Source organism: Ovis aries, chromosome 13 (assembly GCF_016772045.2).
Source record: "Ovis aries strain OAR_USU_Benz2616 breed Rambouillet chromosome 13, ARS-UI_Ramb_v3.0, whole genome shotgun sequence".
NCBI classification, from domain to species: Eukaryota; Metazoa; Chordata; class Mammalia; order Artiodactyla; family Bovidae; genus Ovis; species Ovis aries.
Genome location: NC_056066.1, coordinates 60953754 through 60971391, shown reverse-complemented (window position 1 = coordinate 60971391; position 17638 = coordinate 60953754). Strand labels below are relative to the sequence as shown.

Below are 17638 nucleotides of genomic sequence, written 5' to 3'. Positions count from 1 at the left end.
CAGAGTTCCAAAGAATAGCAAGAAGAGATAAGAAAGCCTTCCTCAGCAATCAATGCAAAGAAATAGAGGAAAACAACAGAATGGCAAAGACTAGAGATCTCTTCAAGAAAATTAGAGATACCAAGGGAACATTTCATGCAAAGGTGGGCTCAATAAAGGACAGAAATGGTATGGACCTAACAGAAGCAGAAGATATTAAGAAGAGGTGGCAAGAATATACAGAAGAACTGTACAAAAAAGATCTTCAAGACCAAGATAATTGCGATGGTGTGATCACTCACCTAGAGCCAGACATCCTGGAATGTGAAGTCAAGCGGGCCTTAGCAAACATCACTACAAACAAAACTAGTGGAGGTGATGGAATTCCAGTGGAGCTATTTCAAATCCTGAAAGATGATGCTGTGAAAGAGCTGCACTCAATATGCCAGCAAATTTGGAAAACTCAGCAGTGGCCACAGGACTGGAAAAGGTCAGTTTTCATTCCAGTCCCAAAGAATGCTCAAACTACTGCAAAATTGCACTCATCTCACATGCTAGTAAAGTAATGCTCAAAATTCTCCAAGCCAGGCTTCAGCAATAAGTGAACAGCGAACTTCCAGATATTCAAGCTGGTTTTAGAAAAGGCAGAGGAACCAAAGATCAAATTGCCAACATCCGCTGGATCATCAAAAAAGCAAGAGAGTTCCAGAAAAACATCTATTTCTGCTTTATTGACTATGCCAAAGCCTTTGACTGTGTGGATCACAATAAACTGTGGAAAATTCTGAAAGAGATGGGAATATCAGAGCACCTAACACCATACACAAAGATAAACTCAAAATGGATTAAAGACCTAAATGTAAGACCAGAAACTATAAAACTCTGAGAGGAAAACATAGGCAAAACACTTGATGACATAAAACAAAGCAAGATCCTCTATGACCCACTTCCTAGGGTAATGGAAATAAAAACAAAAGTAAACAAGAGGGACCTGATTAAACTTAAAATCTTTTGCACAGCAAAGGAAACTATAAGCAAGGTGAAATGGAAGAAAATAATAGCAAATGAAACAATTGACAAAGGATTAACTTCCAAAATATCAAGCAGTTCATATAACTCAATAACAGAAAAGCAAACCACCCAATCAAAAAGTGCAGAAAAGATCTAAACAGACATTTCTCCAAAGAAGATATACAAATGGCTAACAAACACATGAAAAGATGCCCATCTTCGTTCATTATTTGAGAAATGCAAATCAAAACTACAATGAGATATCGCCTCACACCAGTCAGAATGGCCCTCATCCAAAAGTCCTCAAACAATAAATGCTGGAGAGGGTGTGGAGAAAAGGGAACACTCTTGCACTGTTGGTGGGAATGTAAATTGATACAGCCACTATGGAAGACAGTATGGAGATTTCTTAAAAAAACTAGAAATAAAACCACCATATAACCCAGCTATCCCAATCCTAGGCATATACCCTGAGGAAATCAAAACTGAAAGAGACGCATGTATCCCTTTGTTCACTGCAGCACTATTTACAATAGCTAGAACGTGGAATCAACGTAGATGTCCATTGACAGATGAATGGATAAAGAAGCTGTGGAACATATACACAAAGGAATAATACTCAGCCGTAAAAACGAACACATTTGAGTCAATTCTAATGAGGTGGATGAACTTAGAATCTATTATACAGAGTGAAATGAGTCAGAAAGATAAATACCATATTCTAAAACATATATACGGAATCTAGAAAAATGGTAATGAAGAATTTATTTACAGGGCAACAACGGAGAAACAAACATAGAGAACAGACTTATGGACATGGGGAGAGAGGAGAAGAGGGTGAGATGTATGGAAAGAGTAACATGGAAACTTATATTACCATATGTAAAATAGATAGCCAATGGGAATTTGTTGTATGGCTCAGGAAACTCAAACAGGGGCTCTGTATCAACCTAGAGGGGTGGGATGGGGAGGGAGATAGGAGGGAGTTTCAGAAGGGAGGGGATATACGTATACCTATGGCTGATTCATGTTGAGATTTGACAGAAAACAGGAGAATTCTGCGAAACAATTATCCTTCAATAAAAAATAAATTAAAAAAAAAAAAAGACCTGGGGAGAGGTAGCAAGAGGGAGGTGAGTATAGTTCTAAAAGAGGAACACAAGGATCCTCATGATGTTAGAACAGTTTGATATCTTGACTTTGGTAGTAAATCAGTGAATCTACGCAGGTGATAAAATCACATAGAACTTAATACACATGAAAATAAGTACAAGTGATACTGGGGAAATCTGAGTAAGACTGGTGGAGTGTATCACTGTCAACATTCCAGCTGTAATATTATACTCTATGCTCAGTGACAACAAAGCAAGTTTTTATGTGACTGCCCTCACTATAGACATGTAATTGAATTTCACTCAATTTTTTTCAACCGAATTTTACCATATGTTCATAAAGCTTAAATATTCATCATTTTTAACTGCAAAACTTTGATTTCTACTGATAGTCCATTTCCAAAATAGTGGACATTTCAACTACTTCTATCATATGGTGACAAAGTCTCTGAGTGCAGAAAGGAATTTATGTTTTAGTTATCTACAATCCATTCTTTTGAAAGGTGCTCAGCACAAAACAAGTCACTATCCCTTAAAACAACTGGAAAAGCAGACACTTACCAAACCAGGAATCTATGTGTTGCGTATCTTCCTCATCAGTCAAGGATGAAAAATTGATGAAGTCCGTTGGAGCATCATAGGAATAAGAGGTTGTGACTTGTGACATTGTGTCCCACCCTTGGTGCAAAACAGCAGGTTATTTCTAACGTTTGTGTCACTTTTCTCAACAGGTCACTTCCTAAGGAGATAAATGGTTCAGAGACTTGATTGCACATTTATCTAAGGTACTGGTACCCTATTCTGCTTTTACAATCACATATGCATTCTGAAAATAACCTGGGCAATATGCCTTACTTTTCAAATCACACTAAAAGTAAAGTTTACTTTTTCAGTAACTTGACACTCCTTGAGGTAAATACATTGGAATTAGAAAGAGGCCAAATTTAATGAATACCTACGATATGTCATGTACTGTGCTAAGCCTTTTACATTCATTATCTTATTTCCCTCAATCTATCGTTTTCTCATTTCCAGTCTCATCCACATCCAATGCATTTTCTCTTTGCCCTGAATAACCCAATTTCTGAAACACATCATAGCTACCAACCAAAATCTTACTCATCATTGAAAGTCCAATTCAATCATCTCTAAAATCTTTCCCAATTTGCACCTACCATTCATTACTGTTGCCCCTCCAAAGCCATTGTGCTTTTATACCATCTAATTTTATATTAGCTAACTATGCAGATCTCTCTCCTAGTAAATCCTAAGTTCCTTTAGACAAGGATGAACTCTACTCACTTGTGTACAGCTCATCCATTAAGGTGCTTAGAACAGTATCTCATACATAGTAAAAAATCTCAATAGTGTTTTGCCAAGTACAGGTTTCTTCTTTAAAAATACTTTTGTAAAAAATACTACTCCTGGGCATAGAGACAAATACCTTTAAAAATACATAAAAGGGACAATATGCAGATTAGGTAAAAAAAAAAAAATGTGGGCCATCCTTACTTCTGCATACTTTGTACAGAAGAGCTGTCATGCGTCCTGTGCCCTCTGTCCTGTGGAAGGAGGGTCAGCCCCCGACTCCAACCCAATGTGGTTAAAAAAATAGCTAAAAGTAAGAGCCTAAAGGCTATACTCACTTGGCAAATAATTTCCCTACAAAACCCAATGAATCATTTGTCTTCATTATGGAATGACATGGACTTAAAGTATTCTGTATCATGGAAGAGAAGTAGACATCAGTTAATGACTTACATACACATTTGCTAATTTAAGTACTTTCTTTAAGCCTTGATAAATACATGCTCATTTTTAAAATGAGATCACAAAAAAATGATTTCATAAAAATCCACAATGCCATACTACTTCACACACCCACACAATTTCTCTCAATCTCTCTCTACACACACAACACATACACACACTTAACTTTTACTTTTTTTTTCAAATGAGATCATTGACATTTTGAATTTGCTTCACATATCGCAAGCATCTTCCATGTCAATATAGATATATCAGCAACTAATAACTAATTTACTTATCCCCTATATTAAGACTGTCCCAATACTTTCGCTTTAAAGATACAACTAGAAGAATATCCATGAAGCTAAGTTTCTGTATATATACTTAATTCTTCCCTGAAGACAAATTCTTAAAAGACAGAATCACTGGCTATTGACACATAATGTGAAAACGTTCCTCAGGAGAGTTAATATCCCTTTGCATTACAGAGAGGTGTGCCAGTTCTCTTCCAGGTACTAATAGCCCTCAGTACTCATTTTCTTTATATTATACCACTATACTTATGCTCTGAGATAAATGATGAGATTAGGTCCACTCAACCTCATTGTTGATCGGTGGTTTGGCCAGTGGACTTGGGTAATATCTCTCAGTGGACTTGGGTAATTCAGAAGGAATTTGTTCTATTTGGTTTACATAGTGAAATCAATCTACGCACCCCCATGGTCTCCCCTATGAACTCACTGAAGCTATACCTCCACAGCTATCTTTATAACAATGCTCCAATTGAAGTACTTAGTGTAGAAATATGACATTTTGGAGTTGGGAGGAGTTTTAAATAACACCTATATTTTCCAGTTTATAGATAAATAAAGCAAAATGAGGTCCTCTTTCACTTTTCACTTTCATGCATTGGAGAAGGAAATGGCAACCCAATCCAGTGTTCTTGCCTGGAGAATCCCAGGGACAGGGGAGCCTGGTGGGCTGCCGTCTATGGGGTTGCACAGAGTCGGACATGACTGCAGCGACTTAGCAGCAGGATCATACAACACGACTACTAATGATCATGGTAAAAACAAGGTACCAAAGGTGCTTACACATGCCAAGCACCATGAAATAACAATACTAAAGACATACAATTTTAATCCCCTCAACAATCCTCTAAAGCATCAATTATTCCCATCCTAGAAGAGAAAGCTGAAAGTAAGGGAAATTGAAAACAACTTGCCCAATATCATAGTTATATAAAGGAAGAATCTGATCTAGAACTGAGGCACCTGACTTTAGTATAATATGTTTTCTACATCATCTGCCCTTACCCTATGAGTTAGAGAAGCATGTTAATGTAGTTATGGTCTATATTTGCATAGGAAACAGTACTGTATCTCTTTCCAAGTATAGAGACAGTCTTCGTAGTCTTTTACCCTGAATAGAGGATTCTTTACTATCCTCAATTCTTACGTTTTCACACTTCCCCATTTCTACTTTCATTATTCAATTTAACTCAGTAAGCTATGTGTTAGCAGTTCACTCACAGTTGCTAGAGGCCATAAATCTGGGCTTGATAATATTGGAGCTCCTTTCTCACTAATATTCAAGAAGGAGACACTGTCTCATACAAAAAGTAGATTTAGTCTCAGACACAAAGGAATTCAAAATCTAGACAGGAGGCCTATCAGACTTAAAAGATGTGCTGTGCTTAGTCACTCAGTTGTGCCAGACTCTACAACTCCATGGACTGTAGCCTGTCAGGCTCCTCTGTCCATGAGATTCTCCAGGAATCAAACCTTCCCAACCCAGGAATCAAACCCAGGTCTCCTGCATTGCAGGTGGATTCTTCACCGTTTGAGCCATCAGGGACACCTAGACTTATTTTAAGACTATTAATCAGACTTAAGAGATAAGATGGTATAATATTTAAATCATATAGTATGAACTATAAGCATAAAGAAAATTAGACGTTAACATGGCTTAAGCCAAGGTATGACTAAATATTTTTCATTGAACACCATCAAAACAGTAAAAAGTGCTCTAAGACAGAAATCACCCCCTTGATCACCAAATTTCCAAGCCTGGAGTAGTAGCCAGGGGACAGCTTGGACAATAAGAACAAAGTAGGAATCTGCTGAGGGATTCCTAAGAAAACTCATTCTTTCCTAATATAGATATACTACAGCCCTTGCTCCTCCCCTTTTCCTTCACCTTGCTTCTTGCCTTGAATGCAGATGTAATGGCTAGAGCTACAGCAGTCATCATATACACAGGGGTAAATGGCCTAGAGTAACAGATATCACTGAGCTACTGATCAGTGATGATCAAATATCAGCAAACACCTACCTCCAGACAATAAAATTCTTTTCGTATAGGTCCTTACTAAGCAACCCCAACATGGAAATACAGAATTCTAGGCCTCTCCCTGGCATTACTTGATGTATATGACAATGGGGAAGTTACTCTACCTTTCTGCCTACCTACTTCCCATAAACAAGAAAGAAGGTATTTTGAGTGCTATGATATTACCACTGCCTTTTGACCTACTGATACCTTTCCTCTCCTTGACCAAATTTCTACTCAAAGGACCCTATTGGAAGATTCTCCAGCAACTGACAGTGGCTAAAATTCCTCTGTTGTAAGAAGGAAGTTCTCCTATTCTTTGAACAAACATCCTAGAAGACATGGGAAAATCTTGGATTCCCATGATCTTAATGCCTAACCCAGGTCACTGGGAAGACTTCCCAGGCAGGAATGTTACAAAGACAAGTAAAGCTAGGGGGAGGGAAGAGAAAGGAATGTAATATGCAGCAATCCCACTTAGTCTTCTAAAAATCATGATTCCACCAAAGCATGCTGCTGAAAACAACCTGGAAAGAATTCAAATTTAACCCCTCACAGCCTTTTTTCTTTTTAAATAATGAAGCTACACTGCTAGGCTCTTTGGAAAATAATTTGCATTTTTCTTTGATAGATCTTGCCAAAAGTAGAAACTTATCTTATAAACATGTATCTAGGCATATATAAGAATATTCACAAAGCATTGTTCATAAAAGCCAAAAAAACTGAATATGCAAATTTGACCAATAGATTAGTTGAATAAATTATGGCACAACCACATGTTGAGATATTAAGTAACTTTAATATTAAATAATGTTACATATGTGATTTCTACAGAATGAGCTTCAAGAGCTATTAAATAAGAAAAGCAAAATGCACAAGTGTGTGCTCTCATTCAAGTTAAAGAGGAAAGAGGTAATGTATACTCATGAATACCTTTATACATACATAGACTATTGCAGAAGACACAGAAGTGTTAATAGCATTTGGGACTGGGAAGAAAGCTGAGAGGTCTGGGTCAGGGGAACACTTTTCACTATATTAACTTTCTTATTCTATTATTTCAATGCGTACCTTTTCAGTTTAAAGAGCTAGTTAAGCTGTATTATTATCCCCCGAAATCCATGGTGACAGTCCAGAAGTCATTAGGTTTTCTGGGATTTGTATTATTCTTATAATCCAGCAATAACTGTTAAATCTTTTTATTTTTGGAAATAATGCTTCCCATTTACATGGTCTATAAACCAGATACTAACTTCACATACCCAAATGATAAATATTTTCTTTGTTAATGTTTCTGCATAAAATCCTGTGTATTGACCTAATAAAAACTTTGAAAGCAAAGTTAAAAATAGTAATAACTATTAATTACGGAATACTTATGACAAGCAGACACTGTGTAATGTTTTCATGTATTAACTCCACTAAATTCTCACAGTAATTCTATAAAGTGGGTACTATTCACAGATGAGGAAACTGAGGCACGGAGAGATTTACTATTTGTTCATGGTCATACACATAAGTAGCAGAGCCAGGATCTGAACTCAGACAAGCCCTAAAGGGAGTGTCCTTATCCACCACACTATCCACTGCCTCTCCTATTTGCTTAAAAATAGATATTTATGTAGATTAATATCAAATGTCAAGGAGCGAGAGACAATACTATTTAGATAACTTCCAAATACTGATTGTGTACTACAGGCCAAGCACAAGCACTTTACTAGGCACTTCATATAAATTATCTCATTTAAACTGTATTAACAAAACAGAAAGTAAATATCATCATCACTGTTTTACAAATAAGGAACTGACTCAGCTACTCCCTGGTGGCTCAGACAGTAAAGAGCCCACCTGTAATGTGGGAGACCCAGGTTCGATCTCTGGGTCAGGAAAATCCCCTGGAGAAGGAAATGACAACCCACTTCAGTATTCTTGCCTGGAAAATCCCACGGATGGAGGAGCCTGGCAGGCTACAGTCCACGGGGTCACAAAAAAGTCGGACATGACTGAGCGACTTCACTCAGTTCCTCCAGGATCAAGCTACTCCAGGATCACAAACTGGCAGGTAGCAGTATTGAGTTATAAGACTTGGTCTATAGGATTACAAAATCTGAGGTCACCATAATATACAGGGTTTTCCTATCAATATTCCTTCAAAACTGAGAAGCCTGTTAGACAAATACAAAAATAAACTATTCTCTACAGAAAAATTAAGCCTTTTTAACAAGTTTTGCAAAAAGAACACCCCGGTAAATTAAAAATCCTATTCTAAGTATACCAAGAAAGCTCGGAGCTGAATCTTCTCATCAACTAAAACATCACCCCTTAATTTCTCTTTTCCTAAGTTTGTATTCTTGCATGTAAATTTTTGCTGTAAACAAGACGGAGGTTTGTCTGAATCTCTCAGTGGATAGTTCAGAGTAAAAGGGACTACTCAAGCATCAGAAGGAGGGATGTGCTCTGAAGTCTAGAACTGCATTTGATCAGTAGGGGTTAAAAGGCAAAGGGGGCTCAAACCTAAATATGCCTAATTTTTTTGTAGGCTAAAAATTTTAAACGAAAATACTAATTTTTAAAATGATCTCTTTTTCAAAAAATCTTCTTTTGAGTCATCTTTTAGTCTAGTACACCCCTCTACCCCACTACCAAAGAAAAGGAACAAATAAATATATATCCATTGAGAAGTCTGACTCTCCTTAATAAACAGTGACTGCACAAGTACATGAACAAAACCAAAAGTAACTACTGGCAACTGCTAGTTTCATTACAGCGCCTCTCCCACAAATATTAGGATGTAAAACCTTCAAAAACTAAAAGCCTTGTGGGAAATGAAGCAGGCCAAAGCCAACTGTTTAAATGAGAGCCCCAAGCAGGGTGGAACTGGATGCCTTCCTGCACCCCTTAATCAAGATTGAATTTCTGTCAACAGGTTTCACTGAAGAAAAAAAAAAAAAAGGCACATGCGTCAACCACATTCCCCAACACAAATCAAGCTGCCGCAAGAGAATCGGCTTCACATTTCAAAATTACCTGAATCCACCACAGCTTCAGACTCCTGCAAAACTAAATATTCTGTGTGAATAGCTCTTCCCGACCAATAATCCTATGACAGACCTGAGGGAAAGGCTTCTCCTACATTATGAACTAGTTAGGTTCCTTTTAAAACCGCCTATTGAGTGCCATCCATCATATCACATAGCTTATTCTTGTTTCCAAAAAACAAAGTCTGAAAAGATACATATAATCCTTCCCCATAAGGAACTCACAGTTAATTGTGATACAGGGTGATCTTTGCAGTAATGAGGGATAAACAAAGAGCACTGTGGAAGTGCAGAAAAGGAGGCTACATTTTATAGATGGAGGGTCAGAGAAGATTTGCTGGTGGAAGTGATACATAAAAGATACAGACACACATGCAGAGTTCTGCAGGCTAAAGATGAATACTAAAAGGGAACCCTCTTACACTGTGGGTGGGAATGCAAACTAGTACAGCCACTATGGAGAACAGTGTGGAGATTCCTTAAGAAACTAGAAATAAAACTGCTGTACAACCCAGCAATCCTACTGCTGGGCATAAACACCAAGCAAACCAGAATTGAAAGAGACACATGTACCCCAATGTTCATTGCAGCACTGTTTATAATAGCCAGGACATGGAAGCAACCTAGATGTCCATCAGCAGATGAATGGATAAGAAAGCTGTGGTACATATAAAAAGCCATTAAAAAGAATACATTTGAATCAGTTTTATTGAGGTGGATGAAACTGGAGCCTATTATGCAGAGTGAAGTAAGCCAGAAAGAAAAACACCAATACGGTATAATAACGCTCATATATGAAATTTAGAAAGATGGTAATGATAACCCTGTAGGCGAGACTGCAAAAGAGACACAGATGTATAGAACAGTCTTTTGACACTGGGAGAGGGCGAGTGTGGGATGATTTGGGAGAATGGCACTGAAACATGTATATTATTATACATGAAACGAATCACCAGTCCAGGTTTGATGCATGATACAGGGTGCTCGGGGCTGGTGCACTGGGATGACCCAGAGGGATGACATGGGGAGGGAGGTGGGAAGGGGTTCAGGGTGGGGAACACATGTACACCCGTGGCGAATTCATGTCAATGTATGGCAAAATCAATACAATATTGTAAAGTAATTTAGCCTCCAATTAAAATAAATAAATTTATATTTTTAAAAAAATAATAAAAATAGAATACTAAAAAAAAAAAAAAAGAATAGGTTAGAATCACCAGAGAGAAATGTGAGGGTAGCTTAACAAAACCTTATTTTCAGACTTGAAGTGAATCAATAAAGACAGTTAAGTAAAGATGTTCTATCAAAACTTTTACTCTATTGATCTAGTAAGAAATGTTCACTGAATAAATTCTTACAGGATTTAAAAAAATAAATAAAGATGAATACTGACTTTTTCTAGCAGAAGAAATAAATGGAAAAGGAAAACACATACTGGGAAGCATGCAATTGAGAAAGATTGTAAAAGAAGCAATGTAACATATTTCCACATTCAACTGAAATTAACCTCCATGGCTCTCTGTCTCTCTTCACTCTCCAACCAAAAATAACCAGCCATGACAAGCTCTATAAATCAATAGGTGCAGGTTCAGAGCAGGGTGGAGGAAAGCTGGAAAAGGGTGCATTCTAAGCAAGGCTGAAATAGCAGCGCAGCAGCTCCTGAGCAAAACAAAGACTTTGGTGTGATAGACGATCTCAAGTACCTCACAGTTCACTTGTGAAGTGTCTTGCCCCGCTCTATTAGAGGAAAATCATGAGTTAAATAAATGGTAATACAATAGAATAAACAGAGTAAGTCAAGACTTCATTAGAAGTGTAGTTAAGTTAAAATGGTCCCATCCCAGGCAGTGCCATTTCCCCAGGGACACCCTCTCCTATTTCCACAAGGGATAAGAGATCTTGTTACACTACCACAAGTTAGAGTTGAGTTATTTTCATCTTACCCAGGGAGAAAATACCTCCATTCTTTTTTTTCTTTTTTTCCTATACATAGGATTAGCAAGAGACAGCAAATGGCAACATAGTCCAGACTACAATTTTAATTGTTAATCAAAGTCACAAACCAAGTCTGAAGGAAGTTAATGGACTTTGTGTTTCCACATTTGTTTGCTAACTTCTGTGTTGAAATCAGATCTGTTTACAGAAACAGATCTATGAAGCTTCCAAAATTGGGTCAATTTAAAATCCAATGACAATCTCTCACTGTCCAAGCACTTAGAAGCCAGCACAGGACACAAGGACATTTGTTCTAATTCATCACTGTCCAAAAATCTCAAGCAAACACACTTTTCTATCACTTTCCTTCCAAACTTTCATATTTCATTTTTGAATGATTACAAATTCAGTACACATTTTTTATTCATCCACAGAACTCTATAAACCATAATTCACTCTTACATAACTAATAGAACCTGGATAGAAATCAAAGATGCCATTTACCTCTAGGCCAAATAACAACTCTTACCTTTACCAAAGTGCTCTGATGTTCTAAAAGTAAGTAGCTAAGAGACTTTGTAAGGGCTGACAGTGGGGCTATAGGAGGTTACAATCCTAGTCAAATCTCACTCAGTCTTATAGAGAATGATATCCCTCAAAAGGTGTCTGGTTTGGAAAGCAGACACCCCAAAAAGTGATTACCAATGAAGTGGCAAGGGGTGAGATGGACAGTGACAGGGCTGGAAGATTTTGAATGCTAAATTTTTTTATATTACTTTGACTTTTGCACACTCGTGAATCTAAATATTAAATATTTTAGAAATATAAAATTGTGCCTGTGTGATGTATACTGTCAGTGGATAGGTAAATCAGCACAATTTTCCTATGAGGCAATTTGGTATTTTGTAAAAAAGTCTTAAAAATATGCATTCTTTTTGACCAGTGATTCCACGGGGTAGACTACTACAGCAGAACCATATAATGGAATAATATATTAGCCATTAAAATTATGTTACAGAAAATTTTAATGAATGATAAAATTTTCATAGCCTAATTACAAAGTGGAAAAAAATGATAAGTTATTAGTGCATGATTTCTTAAAACCAAACATACGTTACCAACACCCCCCCAAAATTGGAAGGAAATCTACCAAAATGCTAGCCATAATTTATCTGAGAAGCAGGATAGTGGGTGACATTATTTTCTTTTCCATATTAAATAAATTCTCTTCCAAAATGTTATTATAAAGATGAATGAAAATTATCTAAATAATTTTTAAGCTTTAGCAGTCCCCTTATTTTTCAATGTAACACTGTGAACACAGCCTCACCTGTGGTTTAATCCAGTCAGTACCCTTGACTACAGACTTTATTCAAAGTTGCAATATACTCTTTCACCTCTCTCCTGAAATTCTGAAGTCCAGAAAATACTTCTTTTCCAGAATCTGAAAGAAGATGAAACAAGTTCAAGCTCTTTGTAGCAAAAAAGGTTAGCAGAGAACAGAAGGGGTGGTATAAAACACCAAGGATAACCATGCTTAAAACCAGGGTACTTCTGAGAGCTAAGGTCTAAATAGCATGATGCCCCCTAAATGTCAAACTTAACAGATTATTGTTTCGTTAGTGTAAAAGTGTTCCTAAATCTTTTAGGGTATATGTGCTATGTCCCTGTGTTTTTGCTTGTTACATACTTCCACTTCAAAGCAACCTCTCCACAGCTTGCAACTGAGGAACACTAACATCAAGGGGTCAATAGTGTGTGTTCTATTCAAACATCAGGACAAAGAGTAGGCACACTGTATATGAAAAAAAAAAAAAAATTCTACCTTTTTAAATTTAAAAAAGTAGAAACAGCATTTTATAAAAAACATTTCTAAAGTTTGCTCCTACATACAATTTTATACCTTTCTCACTAACCTTTAATTTCCCCCAATCAAGTTTCTTTATGCAAACAAACAAAAACAGAACCTCTTCCAGTTACCTATACTTTTTTCCACAAAGTACCTTGACAGGTGAACTTTCTCAAACACAGATCTATTCACAGAATTGATTGGGTTGTTCAATGTCCCTGGAGTAAATTCTGCTTCCTACCTTTACCCATGGCAAAGAAAATTCGTTTGCCAAAGGACATTTAAACCTCTCCTCCTGAGGACTTCCCTGGTGGTCCAGAGGTTGGGAATCTGTCTGTCAATGCAGGGGACATGGGTTTAATCCCTGGTCCGGGACCTAGGATGCCGAATGCCATGCAGCAACTAAGCCTACAAGCCACAACTACTGAAGCTTGCATGTCTTAAGGTCCTCAAGAGAAGACACCCGCACACCACAACTAGAGAAAGCCTGAGCACAGCAAAACGAAGGGCACATGTGCCGCAATGAAGATGCAATTCAGCCATAAACTAAAGACTTAAAATAAAAAATTTCTGAAAAGAAAAAACCCCCACAAAACTCTCCTCCTTCTTTCCTTCCCAACAATTCCAAAAGAATTAGGGAAAGGCTTAAAAAAAAAAACACACACACACACACACACACATAGGAAATATGGGAGAACTCTGACTCTCTCCTGGTACCTATATAAGAAATAAAGGACCATCTCGTCACCTATTGAAGCTTAATTGCAGCTACAGGATAAGGTAACTTTATTAAGGTCAGAATGCACAGACTAAGCATAAGGCTGGCCAAAATAACTATTTTATTTAAATGACTTGAAGGTTTAAACAAATTTATCAACCTAATTCAATATACTCAGTTTTTCATACCTGAAATTTTGTAGTCAATTTAAGATAACACCTTCTTGCCTTTCCAGTTCAACAGATACTGAATGGGTGGTTTCCATGCACCAAGACTGCCCTGGTTCCTAACTGAACTCTATCAAGAGCAGTTTGTGTCCCCCCTGCTCCCCAAAGCTACCTTGGCCTGTTTTAAGCCTCAACAATCTCCCTTACCTCTAAACTGCCATGTGCTTACTATATAAAAACTAGAATATGCAGATGCTATCTTGTCTTGTTCTAATTGTCACTTGTCAATCTGAATCAGACTTTTGTCCTCAAGCATACCAGAAACCCTTTGACTGTACACACACAGTATCTTACACCAATCTGAGCACAGAGTATAACCTCAAAGATCAATTAGCTAAGTGAGCTGGGAGTCACAGTAATTTTTATCCCAAGAGTGACAACCTAATACTGAATTGACACACCCACAGTACAAAACCAAAACAATCAACCAAAGAGACTCAAGTTTGAATTAGGGGTTGCTTGACAGGCAGTGTGATACACTGAGGCCGCAACACAAAAATATCCTTAGCTTTGCAGCAAATAGTTCGAATTTTGACATCTCATGAGACAATTTCAAAGATAGGCCATAGATTATCAAGACAAGGTAAGGCTGAATCAGGGCAAGCTCCAAGTGATGGTCTTAAAGCAAAATCTGTAGAGCACTCAGATGCTATCTTGTCCTAAGCAAGACTGATTGGAATTTCTTGGTACCTAAGTACTAGAAAATTGTGAGAAAAAGAAACCACTAATGAAAAAAAGAGGAGAAGGAAATGGCAATCCACTCCAGTATTGTTGCCTGGAGAATCCCGTGGACAGAGGAGCCTGGTGGGCTGCCGTCTATGGGGTCGCACAGAGCCGGACACGACTGAAGCGACTTAGCAGCAGCAGCAATGAAGAAAGCAGGGAGAAAAACAACCCTACAATATTATAATCTGGCTCACTTTTTCTTTCCACTCCAATCTGTTACGTGTCTTAGGACAGGAAATTAGAAAGGCAATAATACCCAGTGATGCACACAAAGGGGGAGAGCTGATAAAACGGAATGAATTTTAAATCCCCCAACAGAAAGTCAACTCCAAGTCGCATTACACGCCTTCAATTATATTCTCACTTCCTTTACCTTTCTATTTTACAAAATAGTTATGAGGTGCAGTTGTTTCGTGGCCACACCTGTTTTCCTCCACCAAACGCCAGACGTCCTGAGGGCGGGCTACTGTATCATCCATTTCTAGAAATTTATCTAGATTACGGGCCTCATTTCCCCTCCTATAAAAGAGAGCCAAGACTAGCACCGACTTCACTGGCTTGGGAAGAAAATCAAATGAGAAAACACACAGTGCTGAGTCCAGTAAACGCTTATTGTCTGTGTGCTGGGTAATAATATAATTGTCATTACCCTTAGCCCACAGCTTCGCCCTAATTCCTCCTTCTGTTTCCCACGCTGGCCTCCGCCTCTACCTGCAAACACAGCCTGCTAGACCCGGTCCACCGCACTTCACGGGGAAATCCTGTCGCGAAGGGAAGGGAGGCCGGAAGCTCTGCTCCTGCTCCGCGGGTCAGGGCGGCACCCTCGCAGTACACGTCCCAGGAGCTGCGCCCTCCACGCGGAGACTCCAGTCGCTTGAAATTAGGGTGAAGACCGCCAGGCGCCCCAATTGCTCCTCTTCCCTCCTCACTGCTCACCTCAACCCAGCGCTGTCAACCGACCGCCGCGAAGACCCGCCGCGGGACTCATTCAGTACCGTTGAAAAATTTGAACGCAGACTCTGCACAAACGCACCAATCGGTGTGCCGGGAGCCGGCAATCCCAGCCTTCCGATTGGCCCCTTAGATCCTGGCGACGCCGGAAGTCAGGGTGGGGGACAAGCAAACAACCGGCCCCGAAGGCTTCTGGTAAATGTAGTGTAACTGCGAGAGCCGGTTGCAACAACTCGACGAACGAAGTTACTACAAAGCCCAGAATGCTCCGCTACAAACTATTTGAGATAGGTGGTTAAAAATCCGCTTGCCAATGCAGGAGACAGAAGAGACTCGGGTTCGATCTCTGGGTTGGAAAGATCCTCTTGAAGAGGGCTTGGCAACCCACTCCAGTAGTCTTGCTGGAGAATCCCATGGACAGAAGAGCCTGGCGGGCTAACGTCCATAGGTCGCAAAGAGTGGGACACAACTGAAGCGACTTAGCACGCACCCAGCAATGCAACAGAGGCTGGCCCTTAGATTCTTTGCCAACTGTGGAGTCTCTCAAACTTTTCATCCAACTCCACGCCCGGATGTTAGTGCCTGAAGCCAAGGTTTTTAGAGGATTGTTCTTTTCTCCTTTAATTCCACCAACATCCTTGGTTGTATTACCCTCATATTGTAGAAGAGAAAACAAAGGCTTAAAGAAGTTGAGTAAACTTGTTTAAAATCACATTTTTTTTTTTTTCGGAGTGGAGAAGATGGGATTTGCATTAAGAACATCTAGTCCTATTTATCATCAATAATCACTTAGGAGGTAATAGCAGCAACAAGAACAAAAAGATCAGCCTTCCTCCCACACACATGCCCCTCGGGATTTTGTTTTAATTAGTCTGTGGCACTTTCAAGTGCCCAGGCAATTCTCATATGCAGCCGGGATTGAGAAGCATTACTCCAAACCAGTAGTTCTCAAAGAACTAGATGATCGGTATAGTTGGAAACTTGATAGAAATGTAAATTTTAGGTCCCATGTGAGACTTATTGAATCAGAAAGTCAGAATGGGCGCAGCAATCTGTGTTTTCTATCAGCCCCTCAGGTGATACTGATGCCCACTGAGGTTTGAGACCCCCTGCTCTAAACCAAGTGACACTGACAAAATCTCAGGCCTCGGGACGTATTTGTTTTGACAAGAAGGGTTTGAGCCGGATGGTCTTGGCTCTGGATTCTCCCAGTTCAGTTCAGTTCAGTTCAGTCGCTCAGTCGTGTCCGACTCTTTGCAACACCACGAATCCCAGCACGCCAGGCCTTCCTGTCCATCACCAACTCCCGGAGTTCACTCAAACTCACCTCCATCGAGTTAATGATGCCATCCAGCCATCTCATCCTCTGTCGTCCCCTTCTCAGACCCCTGTTATTCCACCCAGCATTCTGTGAGGCTGAGATGCCTGCTGCAGATTCTGGCGCCACGTTACCCGAGTGGCCCAGGAATCCTAGAAGCCGAGGGGTGGTCCACTCTGTTGCAGCGTGTTACTTCTCCTTAAAGTCGTCTGCCTTCTCCGTCTGCAACAAGAGCCCGGTGCGTTTTCCAGGAGCGCCTCCTGCACCTAGAACAACCACACACCAAAGGACAATGTCACTGCAACGCCTTCCCACTTCACACTGTGCCTCACACTGAGCACAGAGGCTCTGGGGCGCCAAGAGCACCTTTCTCATGGCATATATTATTAGAATTCAGATGTCTCTCTCTAAGAAAAGAGGGAGGAGATGGTCACTAAAGCATAAAGTCTGGATATATTTTAATGGCTTTTAGGGTTGGATTTTTGGAGAAGGCGATGGCACCCCACTCCAGTACTCTTGCCTGGAAAATCCCATGGGCAGAGAAACCTGGTGGGCTGCAGTCCATGGGGTCACGACGAGTCAGACACGACTGAGCAACTTCCCTTTCACTTTTCACTTTCATGCGTTGGAGAAGGAAATGGCAACCCACTCCAGTGTTCTTGCCTGGAGAATCCCAGGGACCGGGGAGCCTGGT

At 39.4% G+C, this 17638-nt stretch overlaps 1 protein-coding gene across 50 annotated transcripts in view; it reads right to left on the bottom strand.

The window, feature by feature from the left end:
- The window catches only part of TPX2 (TPX2 microtubule nucleation factor), a 57862-nt gene extending 42179 nt beyond the window's left edge, over positions 1–15683 (bottom strand). For 4 of the 50 annotated variants that reach the window (XM_042229984.2, XM_060397666.1, XM_060397678.1 and 1 more), the window contains exons 1-4: positions 15387–15683; positions 12486–12599; positions 3405–3546; positions 2664–2841 (exon numbers count right to left, since the gene is read on the bottom strand). In XM_042229984.2, coding sequence (XP_042085918.1) covers positions 2664–2769 — 106 coding nt within the window. In that variant the 5' untranslated portion in view covers positions 2770–2841; positions 3405–3546; positions 12486–12599; positions 15387–15683. Of the gene's footprint in view, positions 1–2663; positions 2842–3404; positions 3547–3748; positions 3823–11163; positions 15195–15324 lie in introns of all 50 variants that reach the window. The other 46 variants (XM_004014470.6, XM_060397659.1, XM_027977053.3 and 43 more) reach the window with 21 other exon arrangements.
- Between the last annotated feature and the right edge of the window lie 1955 nt (positions 15684–17638).